Raw genomic sequence first — 23,143 nt, 5'->3', positions numbered from 1 at the left:
GTGGCAGGGAAAAAAGAGTGCAAATAAATGTTTAAGTGGGCTGATACCTGTCTGAATCTGTAAGAGTGCCCTCTTGTACATGTGGTTATTGGCATAGGAAGGTGGTAAATGGAAATGGATGTTTCATTATGTAATATTTTAAAAAGCATGATAACCCGTGAAATGTCGTCGATATTTAGCAAATGTCGTCGATGTTTAGTAAATATCGACGATATTTAGTTTAGATCTCAAATGGCACCCCATAGGAGTCAGCTATTCCCACAATTAGTACTTCGCTACTAGTGACAACCAACAACAACCCACAATCGATCCTTAAATTCGTTTTATCTTTCTTGGGGTACGTTTGATTACCTGCTGGAAGTGCCACCGATAACCTGTACAGCAATGGTAAGCTGCAAGCTTCAATTTGAGAAAGCATTCCGTTCCGTAGTTTAGTCCATCATTCCGTTCCGTTCCGTTCCGTAGAATAGACCGCACCCTACAATGTTTTTTTTTTGTTTGTTTGTTTTTAGTAGGCATAGATGTGTAGCTATGATGTATGGAATAAAAGTCATATATTTATGTTAGCGCATTTTTCGCCATTCCATTTTAATACATTTTCTTTATCCACATGCATAGCCAAAGGAATGGCCAACCAAAGTTTCAGCTCTAGAACCCAAGAACTTATGAAGCTACAATGCTACAAAGTGGTAACAGCAGAAAAATCGGTTTGACAGTGACAATACAGAAAATAAACTACATACAGTACATGCACTTAAATAAATGCTAATAACTTTCAAATGCAGTCCTCTACCGAGACACAACGTACACCATCGGATTCTCCATTAACAGGTGAATCAAGCAAAGTTTTGTGTTCCATGCCTTTCGGCTTTCTTACAACCAGGGCAAAGACGAAAACGTGAGAAAAAAATGATAACAAACCGCCTGTCCAATGCAAGGCAAACTAATGCTCATATCTTCTCTGGGAGTACTGACACGAAACAAAGAATTTGGAATTCCTCTTCCTTTGGGGGTCACAATGCTACTAAGGTTTATGCCTTTATCTGCACCTTTATCACCTTCCTCAATTTATTGTGTACAAGCGTTTAAAATGTTTACATACTGATTTTTTCAATTTCATAAACATTTCACCCATTGCGTTTATTGCATTCTACTGTAAACTAATTAGGCTTGCATGCACACAGTTAAAAAAAGGTTCTTTATTAAACACCCCTTGGGGTGTTTTATCTACAATTGTTGTCAGGCTCCCCCTTAGGGTGTCCCAATACACCCTTAAAGGAGTTTCAGTAACACTCACCAACGGTGTTCCAATAAACTTTAAGGTGGTATACATAACACCCCTAGGTGTTTCAATAACATCTTTAGCAGTGTTCAGTAGTCTTACAATTTTATTAGGATGATATTAAAAGAACAAGCATTGAAAACTGCTATACATAATGTATAAACTTAAAATTCATAAGAGTTTATTGTTCTATACACATTTTCTCCAGATTGGAATAACATGCAGTCTCCAGTTGCAACAGCTACTCATCTTTGAGATTAAACACTTAGTACTGGAATGGAACTAGTGATGGAAGACTCAGCTACCCTCATCTTCAGGATCGCGTCCGGTAATAACCAGAAATGGTTCTGACTGACAATTCGAAACTGCACAGAGTCTACATCGACATCACGTCACTGCAAATAAAAGAATAAAAATATATAACATATAACAAGCATGACAATAGGTACATATTTCAAGGAACTATAGTCTTGGCTGTATACCGCACAATACAAAATTTTTGTGATTTTACTCGAGAAGAAATTTGGTGGATAATATATTGGCGAATAGTTGTGTCATATTGCATTTTTGGCGAATCAAAATCATTTTGCCAAATTAGCCAAAATTTCTCCCACCGTACAGTAAGTAGTACTGGATGCCAAGAAGCACTACAGCCTATCTAGAGTTGTGAATTTATATGCTAATACGTAATTAATGCTTCATGCAGTGAAACTATTAGAGGTTTTATATGTCAACCGAACATAACTTTGTGAATGTACACTACAGGTAAACATACCTCAAAATTCTTAAGTAAAACACTATCCTTGCAAACCATCTTGGATGTAACAGATGACAAATCAGCTTCCAAGTACACAATCAGTAACATCTGAGAAAAATAAGACCTTGTTACATACATTCAGTATTCTTAATTGTTATTTACCATCTGGGTGGACACAAATCATTAGCTACATTCACCAAGAAGTCCCAATAGCTTCTTAAATTATGGCCTGGTCTTACACTAAAATGTTGACATCAATTTTGTTCTCCACATAGGCCAGTTGATAAAAATGAAGTCCTTTATATTGTCGTCAATTGGAACAGTTGCTTTAAACTTGTTTTGTATCTATATACCAAAAGAAAACATAATTTTCAAACTATAACAAACTATTATGGTACACTTACCCAAGTATTTGAGTGCAAAGAGGGGAATTTTGATCAATGACCTCTGACAAAAGTGGACATTCAGTCACTATTAAAGCCAGGTGTTCAGTAGGGTTAAATCCACTTATCTTTGAATTGTACAGTTCCTTTGCTACCCTCTTTTAATAGTTACCCTTCATGGACTGAATAGTGTCCTCATACTCAGCCATCAGAAATTTCCAATCCATTGTCGTTGGACTCCATTCTCAAGTTTTTTTAGTTGGTTCATTACTGATACTTTGATCAATTTGTTTGCTACACCCTCCTCTGAATTCTTAATTTCTAAAATAAACCAGTATATCAAGGTTTTACACTGAACAACATACTGACACAAGTCCACTGTCCATTGTCATCCAGGATCTAGCTGGGTGCTGCTTTTGAACCAGCTTCTGGCACACCACATTGTAAGCCTCTGACTTTGGATGTGCAATGATGCATGTTCTTGGCATCTGAGCTATCTCCTGTCTGCCCTGCCAGTTGTCAAACCAGTGGAAATGGCCTCTAACATTGTCACGAGAATGTATAAAGTTCTACTGAAGATACCAGTCTCATTACGCTGTTCAGAAGTGAACACTTCTAATCGTCGCCAGTTCTTTCTTCACAGCTATAGATCATGTATTATTCCCGTCAAAGTTGCCAGGCCGTTACTCACCTTTTCCCACTCTGGGCGCCCAAGCACTGACAGCCGCTGCAGCTAGGTACAAATCGTCTTCCACGTTCCCTGCGTCAATGCTGTTAAATTTTGGTACATTTCTTTACTATCGAAAGCTGCTCGCACGTTATGGTCTCAACTAGTCTCGCGTGGCCAGACCCTTTCCGCGCAGCCGCTTATCGATCGGAAATTATAAGCGCCGAGCTACAAGGGTCTGGAATAGTTCGTGAACATGAAATTTTTTGACACGTTATTGGTGACAATTGATGGACTGGGTAACACCTAAAATACAAAAGTACACAATGCAGCGTGTGTTCCCTTGAATCTTTAGTCTGTTCTGACCGGCAAATCCGCTTAAACCTTTCACCTACTTTCCTTTTACCTCGAGATGAACTGAGCTTGTTTGTCTTTATTCAACCGTACTTGTTGAAGATTCAGTAGTAGGTAGAAGGCAAAACCCACACGGGTCGATAGTCGTCATTTTATTTTTTTATTATAAAAAAATAAAATAAAAAATTTCTTGGTATATTTTGACGTTCTGGAAGGTATGCGTGCCAACACACGGGCCTAGGACTGCAGGGAGTGTAGCTCAGTATCCGCTTGAATTGTCCATTGGCCTTGTCACAAACAACTTTCATTAGTGAACATGTGTTGACATCCATTAGTTCTTGCAATTTTAAAGGTCGGATCAAGTGTATGAAAAATCTCGATAGCTGAGCTTGATGTATAAATTGAACTCACAAACTGGCATTTTGAATCACGTCACCGTGTATGATGATGACCACAAGGCTACCCGCCGGCATCACAAAGGAAAATTGCCTTCCATTTTGAACATGATATGGAGTCTCTTAATGATATTATTACATGCCCAGCTGACGACTGGAGTGATTGAAAATCTGATTATGAAGTAGCATTTAATGTGTAGCCTTGTATCAACACTGACATTACCATGCTTATATAATGGATTGCAATCCTATGGCTGACAAATTAGTACGGCACACAGAATTATTTACTTTATCGACTGCACGTACATTCATGCTCATATCTGTGACCTCTGCCTTTTGCACAGTGTACAATTTATATTTTAGATGTCTATAATTGTACGGAATTGAATTATTATTAATGCACACTAAAATCAAATATACAAAATGTACAAACACTATTAGTACTTGTAAAAGCAGTTATTGACATGTACAATCTAGCAAGCTACAGTACGTTGATGGATTGAGTGTGGATATAGTATTGCTGATCTGTTCGTCTGCATGCTGAGCTCAGTGTAACATTGTTTGGGCTTTACTGTTGCACTTAACTAAATCAGCAACACTGCATGAGCTTATAATCCTATAGCATCACTGTATGGTGTGTAGACTCATTCCTACATAAAAAGAAATTCATTTCAAATGTATCAGTATAGAGTGTACAATAACACCTTTAATACACCCCAAAGGTGCTTCACTACACCTATTACAATCCAATAACATTATAGGCGTAATATAACACTCCTGGGTGTATATGTACACTTTTAAAGGTGTAGGTGTTCCATAAACACCTTTGTCAGGGTGTAACTGAACACCTCTGTTTTAACAGTGCACTAACACATGGGATTCCTGCAGATCTGGTCACATATTATGACTGTACCAAGTCACAGAAAGTGGCACATATAGGTCTTACTGGACATTTCCTTTTCACATAGAGTTCCCCTGCCTCTACCCACACACTCATTCAGTGAACTAGCTACGGTACATCCATCCTGTTTACAGCCAGCTCATTGTAAAAAAAATGCTATAATATATGTAATGGAGAAGACAAACTTAATGTACAGTGTAGCTAGTTCATGCGAATTTGTTCATAAATTACAAAGGTGCAATAATGGTATTATGTAGGTGCTGAGAGACCAGAACTTGGTGAATTGTTTGAAAGTGTTCCTCACTTTGCAAGATATTGGAGCTTTACTTAAGATTCCACCTGAATATTTGAGAGTGATTGACAAGGATTTTCATGGGAACTGCAGAGAATGTTTCAAATGCATGTTGGATATATGGCTTGAAACCATTCCAAATGCATCATGGTTACTGTTACCAGAAGCTGTTGAATCTGCAACAAAGCTTGAACGTAAGGGATTTAATAAGTCCCACTGACTATATCATACAGTACAGTAGAACTGTATATTAGGGTTTAGGCTAGTGATGCACTGATAAGAGATTTTGCCGATTATCCGATATTGAAAATCATATATTAATGGCCGATACCGATAACCAATTCGATGTTCCATGTTTGCCAAAATTTCACACATATTTTGTAAAATTGCAACTTTTAAACTTCATTTTTATCTTATTTTTATGAAAACATTACCATCAGGGTCAGTAAAATTAATCGGCTAAATAATCTGCTAATAGTTACCGATACCAATATTGCTAAAATTTGGCTGATAAACCGATTTCTGATTATTTACCTATTAATCGGTACATCACTAGTTTAGGCTTATCTGGAGAGAAAAAATCACCCTATCATGGTGCCTTGGCAGTATTGGTTAGCAAGCCCAAAAGTTCCTTCAGTACAACCTGAAATGCTTCCAAAAAGTTGCTACGAAATTTTAAAAAAATTATTTAGTGAAATTTTCTAATGACTGACTGCTGACTAATGGCTTCAGACAAAAGTAACTCAATAATGGCTAAGGCTTGATTTTTTCACTGTTTACCATCGCTTTGTCCCGAGACGTGCCTTTTGGAATAACGCAGTACATACAATGCACACATCATGGACTTTCTTTTACTCTCCTTTGTGTCCCCTTTTTGATTTGCTGACAGCCAAAGGTGTCAATTTGCAGTAGTGTGATGGCTTCCCTACACTGTAAGTTGATGGTATGTTCTCTGTGGCCTCTTAGTATGATATACATACTTCACAGTATACTTCTGAAGTATGTAGTACATCATACTAGGGAGCATACTACTAGTATGAGCTTTATACTTTTTTAATAGGGATGACAGCATCAGCTAAGGCTATTCTTCAGCTGTGCTTGAATTGTACATGTACAATATGTTCCTAGTTTAACAGCTGGGTTGCCAAAGCAATGACGGTAAAATTTGCTGCTCAAGGAAGCAACAGAATTACTTCTAAATTTGCAGTGTACATTTGTAAATGGGAATCATTCGTATTTTTCATGGTGACTGCAGAGGTGCTTCTTCTACTGTTCTTCATTAGTAACACTGTGAAACGGAAGGACAAAGGTAAGTCCATGATGCATGCATTGTACATATCCAAAAGGCATGTCTCAAGATGAAGCGATGTATGTAGAACAGTATAGTCAGTAGAAAATTCCAAAAATTTTAAAACTTCGTAACAATCTATTGGAAGCATTTAGGGTCATACTTTTGGCTTGGTTATACGCCGAACAAATACTATCAAGGTAACATGAAGCTGGATTTTTGGACAATATTTGTGGCTAGAAAACCAAAGCCTCCATGATCCCTCATATACAGTACTACCTACTGTCATACTGTATGATATCATCTTGATACATAATAGTCAATTAAAATAGTTAACATACATAGGACTTCTGTGGTATTTTAGAGTTTGAATCATATATGTAGACTATGTTCATGAATAATATTAGCTATTTTTAGTTACTGGTACTTGATACTTATTTTAGCAACTTTTAATTCCTTTGTAGTTCTAAAATATTCTCTTAGTATGTATAATTGTGTGGTATGTGTAATACTTTCAGAGTGTGAATTAGAATGAATTATAAGCTTATTGATGTGAACTTAGCTTTAGTAAATTAGCTACTACTAAGATATCACAAATACCATATACATTAAAACCAGTACATCCCATGAAACAAGCTTTCTCTCAGACAACAGTAATGTTCACCCATTATTTGATCATAACATGACTATGCCGTTAGAAATATATATGGTAGTGCAGCAACACACTTAGGTACATATACTGCCATATATTTATTTGTACAAGCAAGGCACTGTTAATCGGTTGGTCAGTGAAAGCTAAACAGTAACACTGAAGGTTCACAGTCATAGTTGAGTGACTTTCAGGCACACAATAATAACTCACACTGAACTAAAGTACATCGATAAAAAGTTCTGAAAGAACTGGAGTAGTGCATGGTATTAAAACAATAGGAAGTGTTATGTCCCTACTGTGCATTTCCACTGAAGCACAGTGGAAAAGTCACTGTGCTCAAGTGGAAATGCACAGTGTACAGTCCCTACTCTAGTTAAAAATTCCAAACTTTTTGTGTACTTGATAGCCCACTAATATAGTCTGCAGGTGTAGGCGATCTTTCTTGTTTCCCTACTTTTTATTTCTATGATCTCTAATCGAACTTAATAATTCCTATTTTTTTCTTGTACAGGGGTGTACTTGTTTACTTTCTTGTAACATTATTATGATGGGTAAACCCACGCATACCACATTAAAAGAAAGGATGGCACCTGAGCTAATGTTTTCGCCTGAATGTACACCCTAGCTATCAATTACTGACTTGAAAGTAAAGGAGTCAATATGCTAAGCTATCAGCTATGTTCATCCCGTTTCACAGCTCTATAAATGAAGAACAGTAGAAAAAGCACCTCTGCAATCAATCCAGTCACCATGAAAAATACAAACGATTCATGAGCCATAACTATATACTCGGGATTGAACACAGTGGCCATTACACTTTGTTTTCACTTATTTTAGTTGATTACACAGAGTTACAAACGAAAAACAATTATGAGAAGTGTCTCTGCAATCAATCCAGTTGCTACAGAAAATACGAGTGAGATACTAACACAGCCACAAGGAAGCTGCATCACGCTATCATGAATCAACACCTTGCCGCGTTGTCAGCAAAAAGAACTGGAGAACAAAGGAAAGTCCATGATGAGTGTATTTTATGTACTGTCATTGGAAAAAAGGCACATCTTGGGACAAAGCGGCATTGAACAGTGAAGAAATCAAGCCTGTAGCTATATCCATTGGTGAGACATGCTTGGCTGAAGGAATCAGTTAGAATAAAATTCTGTTAAATAGAAAATTTTTAAAATTCCATAGAAACTTTTTAGATGAGTTTGGGGTTGGTCTGAAGACATTGGCTGTGCCTAACCAATACTGCCAATTTATCATGAAGGGAAACTGAGGCTGTTTTTAGGGTGATATTTTTGGCTGGAGAAGCCCAATTCTGCATGATCGCCTAATATTATCTACAGGTATAGGCAACCTCTCTTGTTTCGCTACTTTTTGCTATTCCCTTGTTTCACTACTTTTCTTGAATAGTTTTTCATTCTACGGTATGGTCCCTTAATTAGCTAAATTTTCTACAGGAATGGATCTCGACAATACTGAAATACCTTTAAAAGAACATTATCAAAGTACACAATTTACTGGAGCAGATGAGGAAGTATGGCCACTATGGTCAGATAAGCCTAAACTGTTCACTAGCGTTGCATTAGTCCATCACAAAAACAAGGGAAAGTCCAAAAAGGAAATTAGTGCAATGGCCAGATCCAAGAGCAAAGGAGACATCTATACCATGCCAAAAAATGCCTCCTAGATCGCATCTAGTATCTCTGAGACAAAACATGAGATGTAGTTCAACAAACTTAACCACAGAATACTTAGCACACAACACTATCAATAAAAATATTGCAGATATATTTAAACCTGTTGATGATTCACCTTCACCACGAGTCATATTAATTGATGGAGCTCCTGGAATTGGTAAGACATACTTGTGCAGAGAAATTGCTTACCAGTGGTCCCAAGGGAAGATTCTTACTGACAAAAGATTTCTTTTTTTTCTTCATGCTCATGATCCAAGACTTCAATTATTGAAACACATAAAAGATTTGGTTGCACTCTTCTGTGAGTTGGAGAACGAAGAGAAGATTGATATGATTTATGGGCACATAAAAGAAACACAAGGAGAAATTCTTACAATTGCATTGGATGGATATGATGAATTTTATGGGGGGCTGCAAAGTGACCATTTACTCTCTCGCATAATCAGGTGTGAGATTTTGCCTAAATGTGGTGTGGTTATTACATCTCGCTCTTTTGCTTGTGGATCTTTGTGTGGTCAGGCTGATCGTCGAATGGAAATACTAGGCTTTACCAGAAATGACAGGCAACACTATATCCAGAGAGCACTGGAGAAGAACCCAGATGACATAGCAAGGCTAAAGCAATACTTGGAAACTCATCCTACTGTTGACAGCCTGTGTTATATTCCACTGAATATGACCATTTTACTGCAGTTATTTACAGAAAATGATCTTCCTCAATCTTGCACAGAGTTGTATGAAAAATTTGTCAACTTGACTATCACACTTCATATTGAAAAAGATGAAAAAAACAAGAAACTACTACAAATAGGGGATTCTTTCAAAGGCTCCATCAAGCAGAAATTAGCATGCTTTTCATATGAGGCATTGAGGAAGGATGTTGTTGTTTTTACTTATGAAGAGGTTAGTAGAGCATGTCCAGAAATTATGCAAAGCTCTGGAACCATTCATGGGTTTGGTTTGCTACAAGCCACACAACACTTCACTACAAATGGGAAGACCTTGTCTTTCAATTTTGCTCATTCATCAGTTCAAGAGTACCTTGCAGCATATTACATACAATACTTACCTGATGACAGAGAGTTGGATCTCCTCAGAGATACATTCTGGGATAAAAGATACCTTAACACATGGATCATATATGTGGGCCTTACTCAAGGTAGATCTTTTGCATTTAAGCATTTCCTGTCTGGTAACCAGTTTTCCTTTACCAGTAAACTCTTTAAAGAGTTTCACATTGCACAAAAAATATTACAGGTTAAGTCTTCGCCTCTTTCAATGTTTCAAGGAAGCTAAAGATGAAACCATGTGTAGCATTATAGGTGAGTCAATGCAGAACAAACATAGTGGAGAAACCCTGCTACCAAACCATTTTGTTACCCTTGGTTTCTTTTTAACTCGGTCATATATTCTAGATTGGAAGAAATTAGATATTTCTAGTTGTAATATAGTTGTGATATTCTGTGGAAGGAATTAGCTTCATCCACACACTCCAAAGTTCATATTAAAGTTATGAATTTCTCTGCATGGCAACAAACTTTCTACTTTGTCTGCACATGCCTTAGCAAACTTAGTGCAGTCATGTGGAACAGAGGAACTTTACCTTTCTGACAACCAATTTGGTGATGAAGGAGCCAAAGCATTCGCCTCTCATTTATCTAGTGACACTAGTTTAAAACTGCTATTGATGAATGGTAATAACATTTCAGCTGATGTAGCAGAAGAAATTGAGCAAGAAATCACTACTGCTACTTCTTTGCACATTGTTGGGATCACATCTCACCAACTATATGTAAGAAATGAGCCAGGAGATCACATTGCCAATATATTACGATGTTACCGTGCCTTAAAAAAAGTTAGCTTATGTAATTGTCCAGTTGATACTGAGCATCTGGAAGCAATCTTAAACCTGTTAGTTGAGAATACTAAACTCCACACTTTGCGCTTATCCCACATTGGCTTGACTGGATCAATGGTTAAATTGTTTGATACCAAATGGTCTTCATTAAAATGTTTATCAGATTTGACAATTGTAGAGCCTGGGCTGTTTCACATTGCAGCAGATGATCTAATTCACATCGTACCTGTCACTAGCTCTGCTAAAGTAGTAACTATTTCAGATATCAAGATTCGTGCTAGGCATTCTACATACTGGGAGATTACAAAATTTGTAAAACTACATCTGTCATTAATGGCTTTAGAAATTCCAAAGTGTTTACCAAAAGAAGAAAAATTTGTGGACAGTCTTGTAACTGCCATAGGAACAGCAGCATTAATGCAAGAAGTTGATGTTTCACACAATCAGTTGGGACCTATTGGAGTCCAAAAACTTGCTGGAGCCATCAAGAATATTCCAAGACTGAAATCATTAATCATGAGAGGTAATGACATTAATGAAATACTGCAATAGCCTTAGCTGATAGCCTAGAAAACAAAATTGGTTTGGAAGTACTAAATCTATGTGGAAATAAAATTTTATCAACTGGAGCTATTGCAATTTCCAAATCCCTTCAGGAGAACAAAACACTTCAAGTGCTTGACTTGCAGAACAATGGTATTGAGATAGATGCAGCGCAAGAAGTATCGTATATGCTTGCTACCAAAACCAATCTATTAGAATTAAATCTTTCACACAATAGTCTTGGGACTGAAGGTATGATTATGACTGCAAGTGCACTGCAAAAGATTACCACCTTAAAAGTATTGAACGTGAGCTCCAATAAGATACAGACTAAAGCATCAAGTGACATTGCTGAAGTTATCAAAAGCAATACCTCGCTGGAGATGCTAAATGTTTCACTAAACAAATTAGAGAGCTTAGGATGTATTAACCTGTGCAAGGCTCTACAAAAGCAGCACCCTAACCTAAAAGTTTTTAATATTAGAAGCAATGGTGTCAAGTCTGTGGCAGCTAATGAAATAGCACGCACTTTACAAGATAAACAGAAACTGGAGGTGGTGAATGTGTCATGGAATGAATTTGAAGGTGGCTTAGCAACGATTGTTGCATCCTTAAAATCCACAAAACTGTTAAAGGAGCTGACATTGAGACACAGTGGCACTGTGAATCAGAAAACAGTTAATAAAACCTGCCAAGTTATAAATGAAAACTCGTCACTTGAAGTATTAGACCTGGGATCCACCAAGCTGCACAATATGGGTGCATATAAAATATTTGGAGCTCTAGAAGAAAACACAACCTTGAAGGTTCTCAATGTTTGTCAAAATAATTTTGATGATTATGCAGTAAAAAAATTATCATTTTCACTTGCAAACAATTCAGCTCTTAGTGAATTATTGTTACACGATAATCCCGTCAGTGACCAAGTCATAAAACAATTTGTGCTCAAAATTCTGTCTAGCAAATCAAACTTGAAAAGCATTTAGGTACCACAAATAAGTAATGAAAGAATAAGAATTGAAATTGATTGGGAAGTAGAAAAGATTAACAGGCAAAGAGCTGAAGATAATAAATTGAATTTTTCTAACTGGTAGCTACGTAATTATTTTCCATGTTGTATAATTATATTACTTTAATATTTGCATCTACATGGTCATGTGTTGACTTCATACTGTAGTATCTCATTAGTTTCACAGTTATTTTCTTTACACGTTATTTACAAGCAATAATTTATTGTAGTAATTACTGTGTTGGTATCTGTACAATTGAAACAAAGATACAAGTGACAAGTGTAACTTGATATTAATGTTGTTTTGAAAGTCATATATAGATTTAGCTTCAGTGGTATGCATTGGGAGGGGATTCTAAAGTCTTATTTACGATGGGTGGAAGCTGAACATCAATATCATTTTGTCTGTATAATGTAAATCTTGAGGGATGTGACTAAGGATACAAAATAAAATATGCTTTCTTGGAATCCGTATGCTTATTAAATGTGCTTTCTTTGAAATTTTCACAAAATATGCTGAATCATCAACAAGTATCTTTTGCATAAGCAATGCACTTTCACTGTGTCTAGATTTTGATGTTTAAAAAATGCAATTTGTTAGCTGATATAATTCCATGTCATGCTGGTGTTTCACCTGTGCTTCCTGTTAATGTTTTCTGTATTCTTAAGTAAAATAAGCTACTCCTTCATCAGTATTAGGTGGAGAGTTGATGTCAGAATTAAATATTGTGAATGGGCATTGATGAGCTGCATTCCTTTTTAAATATCAAAGTATATAAACTGTCACTATGTGTTGATCCACCATGGAATGTCATTCCTTTTACCTTTAATGTAGATTACAACCACAACTTTTTTGAAATGTCACTACAATCATCAGCCATGCAGGTATCAATCACAACAATTATATGACCTCCTACATTTCCATTGCACCTACTTTTTATATAATTATAATAAGATTTCCACTTGTCAGAATGGTTTGTGTGATGAACCGTATTAAGAAGGAAATGCATGCTTTTGACAACTTCTATCCCACTGAAGCCTTACATCAAAGCAAAAAAACTACGAGTATATAATAATAATTATAATGGTAGTTAGTTAAATCCTGCAAATAAGTTAAACCCCATGCAGTAAATAGGTAAGTATCAATGATATTAAAGGCAAAATGATTTACATGTTCAATTAGATCAAAGGCAACATAAAACCATGGTATATCCTAAAACTCAGAACAGCAAAACTATAACCAACTTGAAGACCTGATATGACAAGTATTACTGTAATTAACACCTCTAGATGTACTTCAGCAATAATTGTCATGTTGTTTGTGAGTCATGATCATGTGTTTCAAAGTGTGGGATAGAAGCCACTTCAACCACACTTATATATAGCCACACTCTTAGGATATCTTTGTTATCAACACCTTGGCTTCAGTTGACAACGATATCCTACTCATGGTGAAGTTTAACTATAACCAAGAGTATACAATGTGGGAGAGCCCTCCCCCTCCCACATTATAATAATCTTGCTATAACTTAGACTCTTTATATTTATATCACGGTTTTCTTGATTTACCTGGTGAGTTTCAACACTTGTTATAGGCACTCAGTGCATACATGTTTGCATTCCTTCTACAGATAATGTCTATAACAGGAGTGTCATGATCAGTTGAGTATTATTATTTAATATGTTTTCAGCTCTAGAGGTGCTTTGATTATATGATTCAACATAAACTAGCTACTTCATGCATAGGATAGTGCTAGCGTGTTGCTTCTTGTAGGGACAAATTAATATTTGGGTAATACTATAATGTATGCTATGCAAAGGGTATGGTGGACCTGTTATACTACTGTAAGTTCATCAGTTCCTGGAGTTCCATATAATTAGGAAGATTGATGTCTCCAGCCAGCCAGACATTATGTGGTCACCGCTAAGAATCGTGGCATTTGTATTATAGGGAACCACTTCATTAATATTAATGTTAAAAAGTGCACATTTGTCTATGTATGATTATAAAAGCACATGATTGTGCAAATTCTTAGCACATGAACAAATCATTTGTAGCCATGTATGTACTGTAACTTATACAAATCCATAAGTATGTTATTCTTTTCTGGTCACAAAATGCATAATTTTATACCTATTGCATATATGCACATGTGGAGACAGCCTCTTTGATCATGTTGTTCTAATTTATGCTGTACAACATAATTGACCAGCCCAAACTGTTCAGTCTGTTCTTTTATTTAGCTATTACCAATGCCTACAGTACTTGTACTGTTACAACAGAAAAATACAAAGTGTCATCATCGGAGTCACAATCATCAGCATCCTCTGAATACTGAAACTGTGTACTTGAAACCTAGCTGGCAGTTCCAGGGATGGTTTAGGTGATGAACCTGCCACACAACAGAGAAATATAATCAGCACAATATGTATGAGATATCCACATCTCCACACTGAATAATTTGCTATCAACTGTCTTGTAAAGCATGCTACAAGATGCATGTTATGAGTAAATGTGCTACTGTCTTTGTAAGTAGCTACACCGAATGAAAATAGTTTTACATGCACGACTGCTCTATTAGAGTATCTCAATCTTTTGTAGTACTGGTAGCTAGCTACTACAGTGGTAAACAGTTTTAGTCATATTCTTATTGTGTCTTGGTTGATAGCTAGCCAAAATCTACAGTATTAACTAAAGGTAGTAAGCCACACAGCTAATACTTCAAACCTTTCTATAGCTAGAATATTGTGCTAGCACTGCATGGTTAACATAAAATGGCTATTTTACCAGTAATCACATCATTTAAATCCACATTGGATGTAAGAAGGTAAGTTTATGGTAAGTTTTAGGTGATCTAGAGTTGGGCCAACCTTACATAGCTTGCCTACTGGAACTGGGTGTACTTGGCTGCATGAAACATCGTGTGTCCTGATAGTATGTTAATATTCAGTTTCCTTGATTCAGAAAGTAGCTAGCTAATCAATGGTGCTTTGTACATGCCACAAACAGAATATTTTATTGCAGGATGGTGGGGGAGCCATAACAACTAAAGTCTCTTAAAGACTTTACCATATTTCTATAAAGAAACCATGTACACATTAAGGCCAGGCAAATTTGAATAATCGTTTCTCATCCCTGCCCGCATCCCTTCTTACCCCACTATCTCTAATTTCATTATTGCTGTTATAAATCACGTGCACATGTATTTTGATGCTGAAAAGGCTGCATGGCTATCATACTACAGCATAGCAAATGTCGCACCTCAGAAATGGTGGTAAAACGTATGTACTAGTACTTAAAAGGCTTTAGCTAACCTTTATAGTAACAGACAGCTTGATTTGGAGTATTTTCTTTAATAATGAGTAATGAAAAATAACCCCTCACCCACATGGAAATCCAAATATTTGTGGATGAGAAACAAGTAATCAAGTTTGCCTGGCGTAAAGAGGTGGACGTTTTGGAGCATTGTATCTAAGTTTGTGACTACAGCAAAATAATGAATAAATATCAATAGTGTTGTTCAAGTAGTGATCCCCCCAAAATTGATGCGCACTGCCTAAAATGCTGCCTTCAAAAATCATCCTAGAGACATCTTACGCGATGAACACCTAATAATAAGTGACCAGATTTCATATAACCTGGCTTCCACACACACAAAATCAAACTTGTATTTTTACCAGAAATGGATTGCTCATCTAATACACTACTACATTTCACTTTGTATTTCCTTCAGGACTGGTAAGTCTGGTTTCTGCAGCAGCCATGAGTGGAAGATTGGCACCATTAAATGGCCATGGCTTAGTTGTAATGGTGTGTAGTGAGCTGGGATTTCACTGAGAGCTCGCCAATAGTGTTCTCAATCAATTTGGAGTGATTTGAGGACCATGGAGGGACATGGAGGGCCCAAACTTGGCCTCTGAATTCCATTTGTCTTCTTGCTCCACCCACCACCCCTATTACTACCACCTGTAATATTATTACCCCCTTGAAAAAAGCTGCCCAAAACAGGGTCTATTTTGGGTATCAGAAATTTATACACCCACACACTGATAGCTAGCTATCAAATACATGAGAACAATTGGTGCAAATTTTGTTTGCACAGCTGTAGGCACTGGAAAGTTACTACACAATGATTACTTGAAATCGCCATATCTCCTAACGAAGCTTTGTGTGTTGAAGCCAGGTTTTGTCAAATCCAGTCCATCTAACATCAAATACTGCATTAAGAACAAGAAAACACTAATAGGTAGCCAGATATAGAAATTTTTTTTTTTAAATTGTGGATTTTAGACTGACTGCCAGCCTTCCTGACCACAGTCGCAAGCCTAGAGTCCAAACAAATTAAAGCAACCCGCAGCCACCATTTTAGGCTACAATAACAAACTCCCAGTGAGATGTGCCTTTTGGGGTTCCAATGAGTTTGTGCCCTCTGTACCTTGTCTTTCCTTTTATCTTCAATCAGGCTCATCGTCTTCTTATTGCAATAAAACCATATCGAGGTGTTAAATTTTCCTATCAACACTTTCCTTGAGCAGCATATTTAGACACCGCAAACTTATTTAAGAGCCTGCTCTCCAGCCACTAGATCGTGAGCCTCTACAATATGTTACAGCTAATAGAAAAGATGGTTCCCACCTTGATGTTGTTGCTAATAGACTTTTTGGGTTAAAATAGGCAGCATGCATTGTTTTTTTATGTTGGGGTGTTTAACCCTTTTGTGTGCTCCTATATTTGCTCCCCACCGTCCAGGTGCTACTCTGTTCATGAACAAGAGAAACGTTGGGCTTGTGATAAATGCATTCGGGAGGAGGAGAGGGCATGCTTTTCACCATTGGTGTTTGTGGCTACTGGTGACATGTATCCTACTGTTACTACTGTACTTGCCTTCGTGTTGGGAGATTAAATTATAGTAAATGTCTGTTCTAACTACAATACAAGTTGTTTTTATGCTGTGATGTGCTTGAGGGGTCATCATCAGTCATCAACTAATCATCCTATACCACCCAATGTCAATCTGGCCTACACTGAGGGTCATCTTAACTCTGGCAGCCTTGGATGATGTGTCCAGTACTTTGACAGCCAGTGCTGGAGGCGGTAGCAAAGGCAGTCCATCTATCCCAGGAAATAATAAGAACATATTACACTAAACTTTCTGTTTAGTGCATGTACATTAATTGCTCAGCTAAACTAACAACAGATCTCACAGTAAACTACATGGTTTGACCTTTGTCACATCCTTAATCACATGTACTATGGGATGTACCATGAAGCCATCAATTGCCAATGGCAACATTTTATACCATAGTTTATTTGTCATGTACATTCTATAAAATGTATCATGGCCTCAATGTTGTATAGTAGTGGTACTGCTGGTTTCTTTTTTAGAACTTTCTGGCCAAATTAAGTATCAGATATTTAAAACCTCAACTGGAGTGGGAATCATGAGTTAAGAGTCAATTAATCATATTCATATGTACAACCCTGTACCTAATGTAGCAATCTGCTCATAGAGACATTTAATCAAACTGTTTGTTTGGTGAGGAATGTGCAGCTTTTTTAAAAACATTACTATACTCTTGATAGTCAGGGCTGCCAAGGGAAATCAAGGAGCGCCTGGGACATGCAGTAAGAAGAAGTGGAGCCCCTCAATTTGATTTCTTTATATCTGTGTACAAAAATTACTACATGTATGCAGCAATACTACAGCTGTACAGGTGGATAAACCAAACGCATACAAAGCTACTGTAGGTCTGAGGATATCCCCTTCTTCCAAGAAAAATTATTGATGCTAAAATGTACTCTATATTTTATTGTCAATCACACTACTCCTCCTAAGTCAAACAACCAGATCACATTATATACCAGTCAATATACTAAAGTGATCGGTTATAAAATAAGTACATGTATTGTAATTAAGAAATGGTTCAGTATAGTGGTGGCGATCCTGGAGCTTACAAACAGGGAAGGAGGTGCACAGCATGAATATGGCAATATGGCTTTAGAAAAAGTAGAATTACAAGGGGGTCTATGAATTACATTTCCAAGAGCCTTAGGAGTTTAGAATGTGATGCTACAAATGATTTGAAGGTGAAAGGTTTTAAGTACCTTTCAAGCTTTGGGGTTCTTGGAGCAAATATGTACTTAACCATTTTTTCACAGCTTAGCATGGATAGCATATGCAAAATCAATGTATACAAAATACACAAATAATTATACTAGCAGCTGCCACTACACATTTGGACTATATCTCAATACATTATTAGCCACACAAAATATGCCCCAGGTCTACTGTATGTTACACATCATCCTACCACAAAAATATAACAATGTAGATGTGAGGAAGTAAGAAACTTTCCCTACTAATTCAATCACCTACTGAATAAGGAAGGGAAGCCATTAGGAGTTCGCTTTACAAGAAATACAAAGTTATGAGACAGAACTGTAACTGATACATAGACCATACACAAAGTCAAATCAAATTAAAGCCACACACATGCATATACACACAGAGCTAATTACAAGCCAGGTACTATTTGTGACTGTGCTCTGGGAAAAACAGTATTATCATCCATTTAAAAGTATTGAGAAATGGTGGTTTTAAGTATTTAACGTGGTGTTTTTTTTAAATTCATATAAAGCTTTACAGCACAAGTGCTGAAGGTCTATAGGACACCTGGTCCTACAGCATGCTCAAAGACATTAGACACAAAGACATTAGTTACATAAGGTGTGTTTGAAAAGTTGCACAGGAAGGAGAAAAAATCCATGACTGGACCTAGGTGGCCTCGAACCTGCAGCCATCCGATTTACGCTTGAATGCTTACAGGAGTCTACCAGGCGGTCAGGATGTTTTCCCCAAATGGCAGAAGCTACGTATGTGTACCAAATTTTCTCACAATTTATACCAATTCCTTACCTTCCAGAACATCCACTGTACAAAAGTAGCCAACAGCCAAGTTTCCTAACATTTTAGATATTTTTAACTCTATATCAGGCAAGCTCTAATAGGGGTGCTGGGTAAAGGGGAGGTCAAGAGGTTGTTTACACAATGAAAGAGCAGTGTGTAGGGATGAATTAGGCCAAATTATGGGTTATTCGGGTCTCAAAATGACAGGAAATGTACAGCACAGGTCCTTACTCAATACCACAGGTCTTTACTCAATACCACAGAACTGTACAGCCACCCCCAGAGCTCCATTAAGGCCCCTGGCAACCCGTACGGCTCACCACTGTGCTTGGGCAGTGAAATTTGATAGTGTATTAATGTAGCTTTGTGGTCATGGTGAAAAATCAAATCTGCTGTCATGAACGATAAGACCGATTTTTTCAGATCCAGTCACATTTGTATGTATTTACAACCTAAAATAGCTTTTAGCAGGAAAACTACAACAGTATGCACAACCACAATATGAAATCAGATATAGCTATCTGCCTAAGGCATACAATTACCCACAATGGTAAATTTCTTACACTATCCCAATTAATGACACAATAGGGAAACTTTCATACAGGTACATAGTTGATGTACATGTAATTTATGAACAAACCTAGACATGTGCATTTATGGCTTCATAGGTTCTGTACACTGAGAAGGGTAATTATGGCAGAAGACTTATAGCCTGTTTTCACTAGCCATCTAGTCAAATCAGAGCGATCTCCATGTTAGTGTAAATGCGTACTGTATTGAATTGTACTGCCCTAAATGGACCTGATACTGGTTTAATTTAGTTTGCTCCACTTACCCAGTATAAACAGTTGCTAGCCTGCAGTTCAATTTGGCTTTAATAAATGGAGTAAAGATACAGAGAACTACAGCTAAAATGGTGAATGATGAAGCAACAGAGAAATATTTATGTGACGATATGGATAGACAACCTCAAGAACTACGTACATGAGGACTAAAAAATAAACTGGTTTGAGTGCAAGTGAATAGTAAATTAACTCCATGGAATTGAAAGGTTGTTGCCAACACTTAAGACTTAATCATGCCTACTAATCTAATGATAATAGAGAGCAGAAATTCTTTACCTCCATCAACAATCTTTATTTTAATGAAAATCATGATCGTGGGTTTAATCTTTTTTTGCTGATTGGAGCAAGCCCGGCCTTCATAATATAAACGTTGTTCTGAGCATTCTCATCCATAGTAATCTGTAGTATAAACAGGCTGTTAGTTAATGATATACATAATGTGTAAAATGTTTGCCTTACTACAAAATGTAAGATTACATACACTATATGTACTGTACATTATTTTGCAACCAGCTATATAGTAAGGACAGTATTTCTTGCCAAAACGTTAACAAAAATGGTTCCCTCTGACACACTGGTTGCTTCATCCTTGTATAGAGTATATGTACATATAATAGAAGTATGTGTACATTTTTTAAGTTATGTTGGTATACAGTACATAGCAAATTCTATTACTAAAACTGTAGAGCACATGTGCATGTCTTGCCCTACCCCCTTTCATCAGAAGTTTGATCACTACTTCCATGGGCTACTACTACATATCTCTTAGATATCTCACTGACTGTAAAACCATGGAGGCTTGACAACTAACTAGCAATACATATGAAACAAGAGAATCAAAGATAAAGAAGTACTATAATCAAATTTATTAATAAGAGTGTAATGTATATTGCCAGTAATATCAGTACACTTAGTCTAGCTCTAGACCATTATTTCAAATCACCTCTGGATTCAGCTTTAAGTCTAGATTTGTGCCTTTATTTTTTATTGAGAACTGTGTTGGCTATGGAAACTTAATCACAGTATATTATTTGTTGAGCTGTTTGGAAGCTTACAGAAAATACTTACAGTTTATTGTAAGGTCAATCCAGGCACTGCATAACGGTGTGTTAGTATGATGTAACCATATAAACTGAGCCCCCTTGCACGCATGCTCCTCAACATTACTAACCAATTTGAATATAATACTAGTACAATTACTTTCAGCAAATATACAAGTTAAAGTTGTGGCTAAAATGACATGCAAGCCCATCATTTCTGTTGGGTTCGTTTTAATGTTGTACAAATAAAGTAGCACGATCAGGTTGTTGCTGCTATAAGTGGATCTGGTTATCATGATGTAAACACAACACTTACATAACACGTATAATTATGTCATCCAACCAAAGCTCAAACTTTTTGTACACAGTTTTCCCACTCATTTTTGGGGGTTGGGCACTGCGAGAATAACTCCTTTTGCAAGCCTTCAGTATTGTTGACCTCACAGAGTACTGAATCATTAATCATTACTTCCCAGATACTAGCAGTTGACAAACAAATGAAGCGCATTCTTGTGACAAAGCAAAGACTTAACAAGGATACTTTGCATACAAAATATTAGCCTGACTGATTGAAGCAGGTAGGAATACGAGGCCAAAATATACAAGTACACAGAAAATTGGAATTTTCAACTAGAGTAGGGACCATAGCATATTGATAAAAAGTTCTGAAACAAGCCGGAGTAGTGCACGATATTAAACCACAGTAAAACAATAAGAAGTGTTATATCCCTACTGTGCATTTCCATTATGGTATCTTGAGCACAGTAGGGATATAACACTTCTTATTGTTTTACCATGATTTAAAATCATACACTACTTCAGCTTGTTTCAGAACTTTTTATTGATGTGCTATGGTCCCTACTCTATAGTTGAAAATTCCATTTTTTTCTGTGTACTTGTTTGTTAACTTTTTTTTGTAAATAATTACTATGACTGGTGAACCCATGCATACCGCATCTGAAATGGCGCCACGAGCCCCAATTATCGTCTGAAAAGTGAAGTATCCATTATGCTTCGTTGTCAGCTATGTTCAACCCGTTACACAGCATTTCGAATCAAGAACTGTTCAAAAAGTACCTCTGCAATCCACACATACCGAAAGAAAGAAATGGTACCGTGCACCCCAGTTATATTAATTATTGTCTGAAAAGTGAAGTATCCATTATGCTTCGTTGTTGGCTATGTTCAACCCTTTACACAGCAGTACGAATCAAGAACTGTTTAAAAAGCACCTCTGCTATTAAAATAGCCACTATGACAAATACGGATGATTTCCGTTACGTGGAAGGAAAGCCATCACATGCTATCACCAAATTAATACTTTTCGCTGTCAGCAAAGATGAATGGAACATAAAGAGGACACTGGTAAGTCCATGAAGAATGTATCATATGCACTGTGGTATGCCAAAAGGCACCTGTTGGGCCGAAGCAATGTCGAACAGTGAAAAAATCAAGCCCGTAGCCTTAGCTGTTATCGAGTTACGCTTGTCTGAAGGCATCAGTCAATTACTTACTCGGTCAGTAGAAAATTCCGTTAAATAAATTATTTTTTAAATTCCGTAGCAACTTGTTGAAAGCATTTCAGGTCGATCTGAAAGCTTGTTTGGGCTTAGTTTTACCTAACCAATACTGTTGTCAGGGGAAATTGAGGCTGTTTTTTGGGTGATATTATTTTGTGGGCCACGCCTACTCCTTTGTGGTCCCTACTATACAGTACTATCGTACTGTATGATTAACCAATATTCAAATAATTCTAAATGGCTGTAACCCAACAATTAAGGATATAATCTTTCTACCGAACTCTAGTACATGTACCATCAGTCTGTGCTTGTAACTGTGTGTTGACAAATGTAGTACACAGAAGTCATCATGTAATGCTCAGTTTACCACTCAGTGTTTCAGCATCTATGGTAAGTAGCTGTTGAACATTTCACTTAGTTAAAAACCCAGGGTGTATTTGATATTTTATTTGCATGTGATAGTTTATAGATAGTAGCTAAAGTAAAGGGAGTACTTTACATCTTTGGCCGATGCTAGTTTTCCTTGTATAAATACAAAATCTAATCAACGCACACCACATCACAACAATCTACTTTACCGGGCAGTGTAACACGTGCACTAATATAACTGTTACAAATTCGAAGAACGTCCACGTACCTGGGAGTATTGCAAAGACGTGCCAGTGACCTGTGCGCGAATCCCAGATGGATGTTACGTCACGTGATTCTCATTCACAACATTCTCCCAGTCTATAAGAAGCAATTTTGCC

General features: G+C 36.9%; 2 protein-coding genes and 2 long non-coding RNA genes across 7 annotated transcripts; 2 read left to right on the top strand and 2 right to left on the bottom strand.

The window, feature by feature from the left end:
- Positions 1-1,378: 1,378 nt before the first annotated feature.
- On the bottom strand, positions 1,379-3,584 carry LOC136253299 (uncharacterized). Of its 3 annotated transcripts, none has more exons than XR_010700059.1 (6): positions 3,114-3,584; positions 2,788-3,065; positions 2,444-2,743; positions 2,202-2,384; positions 2,058-2,147; positions 1,379-1,677 (listed from the first exon to the last, which is right to left on the bottom strand). It is a non-coding gene; the product is annotated as an uncharacterized lncRNA (long non-coding RNA). The 3 variants fall into 3 exon arrangements; XR_010700058.1 differs by having other exon boundaries at positions 2,792-3,065; XR_010700057.1 differs by having other exon boundaries at positions 2,444-3,065.
- Positions 3,585-8,650: 5,066 nt separating this feature from the next.
- LOC136253785 (protein NLRC3-like) lies at positions 8,651-11,081 on the top strand. Its single transcript, XM_066046443.1, has 2 exons — positions 8,651-9,830; positions 10,237-11,081. Exons 1-2 carry the CDS (start codon positions 8,651-8,653, stop codon positions 11,079-11,081), a joined length of 2,025 nt encoding a protein of 674 aa, XP_065902515.1.
- A 251-nt stretch (positions 11,082-11,332) lies between these two features.
- Positions 11,333-12,058, top strand: LOC136253784 (NLR family CARD domain-containing protein 3-like). Its single transcript, XM_066046442.1, has one exon. It carries the CDS (start codon positions 11,333-11,335, stop codon positions 12,056-12,058), a length of 726 nt encoding a protein of 241 aa, XP_065902514.1.
- A 2,006-nt stretch (positions 12,059-14,064) lies between these two features.
- Positions 14,065-23,122, bottom strand: LOC136254778 (uncharacterized). 2 transcript variants are annotated; one of them, XR_010700743.1, is made up of 4 exons: positions 23,032-23,122; positions 16,967-17,194; positions 16,220-16,299; positions 14,065-14,474 (listed from the first exon to the last, which is right to left on the bottom strand). It is a non-coding gene; the product is annotated as an uncharacterized lncRNA (long non-coding RNA). The 2 variants fall into 2 exon arrangements; XR_010700742.1 differs by lacking the exon at positions 16,220-16,299 and having other exon boundaries at positions 14,084-14,474.
- Positions 23,123-23,143: the final 21 nt, after the last annotated feature.

Source organism: Dysidea avara, chromosome 4, assembly GCF_963678975.1.
Source record: "Dysidea avara chromosome 4, odDysAvar1.4, whole genome shotgun sequence".
NCBI lineage: Eukaryota > Metazoa > Porifera > Demospongiae > Dictyoceratida > Dysideidae > Dysidea > Dysidea avara.
Note: the sequence above shows the minus strand (reverse complement) of the source record. Positions and strands in the feature narration are given on the sequence as shown.